Source organism: Gigantopelta aegis, unplaced genomic scaffold (assembly GCF_016097555.1).
Source record: "Gigantopelta aegis isolate Gae_Host unplaced genomic scaffold, Gae_host_genome ctg8724_pilon_pilon, whole genome shotgun sequence".
NCBI classification, from domain to species: Eukaryota; Metazoa; Mollusca; class Gastropoda; order Neomphalida; family Peltospiridae; genus Gigantopelta; species Gigantopelta aegis.
The window spans coordinates 1-2500 of NW_024536702.1; the positions used below are offsets into that span (position 1 = coordinate 1).

The 2500-nt window shown below is 40.6% G+C and overlaps 1 protein-coding gene across 1 annotated transcript; it reads right to left on the reverse strand.

The window, feature by feature from the left end:
- Positions 1-172: 172 nt before the first annotated feature.
- On the reverse strand, positions 173-1767 carry LOC121367077 (the record flags this gene model as incomplete). The annotated part of the gene is made up of 2 exons (XM_041491247.1): positions 1611-1767; positions 173-412 (listed from the first exon to the last, which is right to left on the reverse strand). Coding segments are annotated over exons 1-2 (397 nt in total), but the record flags the coding sequence as incomplete, so codon positions are not given.
- Between the last annotated feature and the right edge of the window lie 733 nt (positions 1768-2500).

Sequence of the window (2500 nt, forward strand, 5' to 3'; positions counted from 1 at the left end):
ATCCTAATACTAACCCTAACCCTAACCCTAAACCATATCCGGGGGCGAATTTATTTCCAAATAGAATCGCCGGTCGGCGATTTTCTAGGGAGGGGGGCGTGGGGACCGGGCTGTGAACCCAGTACCTACCATCCTTATTTCCGATGGCGTAACCACGACACTACTTACCAACCTGTCGCCCTTGTGCCAAGAATCTGAACCTCACACAGTGGCAGTATATCAAACTGTTTCACAAGTTTCCACTTCTTAACCCTGACGAACCGACCAATCACGGTCGAGCGACATTTAAACTGTACAGTCTTGCCACGCCCCAGTGCGTTGGTGCGGTTGTAACACTGGACTGGTGTGGCGCGTGCACAGCCTATTGGATTCTCCGTAAACACGTCAATGGTGAAGCTGTGTAGATATGACCCTGCAACATACATTCGTATTTTAAATAAACGGAATAGTTTATTGTTAAATGTCATGTTCAGTAGTAGTAAGAATTCTGCCATATGCTTATTGAGAGAGAGAGAGAGAGAGAGAGAGAGAGAGAGAGAGAGAGAGAGAGAGAGAGAGAGAGAGAGAGAGAGAGAGAGAGAGAGAGAGAGAGAGAGAGAGAGAGAGAGAGAGAGAGAGAGAGAGAGAGAGAGAGAGAGAGAGTTGTGCTTACATAATCTGCCGTGTTCGTGATGGTGACGTCATGTATTATAGACAAAATAGTACATACCACGGCCTTTGTTACACCAGTCGTGGAGCACTGCCTGGTACGACAACAACAAAACAAAACAACAACAAACAAACAAACAAACAAAAACCTTGTGTATTAATTTGTTTTAGGTCACAGGTAATTTTGCCATAGACCTACCACACTATTAGGATCAAATACGAGGGTGCATGATGCCTCTAGGACGTTGAGGAAACGTTTCAACTAAACTTCCTTATACGTATCAAAGTGTGTTTGTTTGTTTTTGTTTAATGACACCACTAGAGCACATTGATTTATTAATTATCGGCTATTGGATGTCAAACACATGGTAATTTTGAAATTTAGTCTTAGAGAAGTAGCCCGCTACATGTTTCCATTAGTAGCTAGCGATCTTTTATGGGCACCATCCCACAGACAGGATAGCACGTACCACGGTCTTTGATATGCCAGTCGTGGTGCACTGGCTGTAGTGAGAAATAGCCCAATGGGCCCACCGACGGTGATCGATTCCAAACCGATCGCGCATCAAGTGAGCGCTTTATCACTTACCTCGTAAATTTATTCGTGGTTGAATTGCTATTTGGATGCTGAGCATCAGTGACTATGGTCAGCTGTCAATCATATCATCGGGAGTAAATTAACAACATCATATATATATATATATATATATATATATATATATATATATATATATATATATATATATATATATATATATATATATATATATATATAATATATATATACACCTAGATAATGTTAAATTTATATATTAATATGTACAATTTCTAACCTGTGAAGTAGTGATATCACGGTCCCCAAACCTGACACTACCAAACTGTTTCTGGATTAATAAACTTTACTTTTAAAAATAAGAAAAAAAAGAAGAAAAAAAAAGTAGCTGTTGAAATATAGCACTTACACCAACGGTCAAAGTTCGTGATGATGACGTCAATTATGTCAAAGTACCCATGCAGATCCACCATCCACCACTGATCTATGTCGTCATATCTCGTTGCTGCGCAGAAGTCCGTGTTTCCATCCACTGCACGAGATGACGTGAAGTTAGTGTTAAACATTGTACTCATGGTGGCAGGTTTTTGAAAGGCAACATTGGAAAAAGTTCCTGATGGAAAGAGAGATAAAAACCCCCCAGAAAAAACAATAAAACAAGATGATGAAAATGAATGAATGATTAACCTCAGCATTATACACACACACACACGCACACACAAACACGCACGTACACGCGCGCACGCACGCATACGCACTCAGGCGCATACACACACCACGCACATAAACACACAAGTCACAGACACACAGACACACACACATACACACACAAGCCACACATACACACACAGACACAGACACTCATGCACGCACAGACACACACACAGACACACACACACACACACACTGGGGCACACTGGGACACACACACACACACACACACACACACACACACACGCACACACACACACATGCCACACATCGGCTTTTGTATCTGAAGGGTATATGTTCATAAACATCAATTCAGAATTCTAAAATTATTCATTAAAATAGTGTATGGAGTTACATTTATGAAAAATACAATGCAGCATATGAACATTAAATACGAGCCACCCCGCTCTCCCCCAAAACACAAAATCAAAAACAAAAACAAAACACAAACAACAACAAAAAACCCTGAAAAACAACAACAAACAAAACTGAAACACACAAATAACAAACAAAAAGTCAGTGCACCACGACTGGTATATGTGCTATCCTCTTGTTGGGATGGTGCACATAATAGATCCCTGTTTAAAA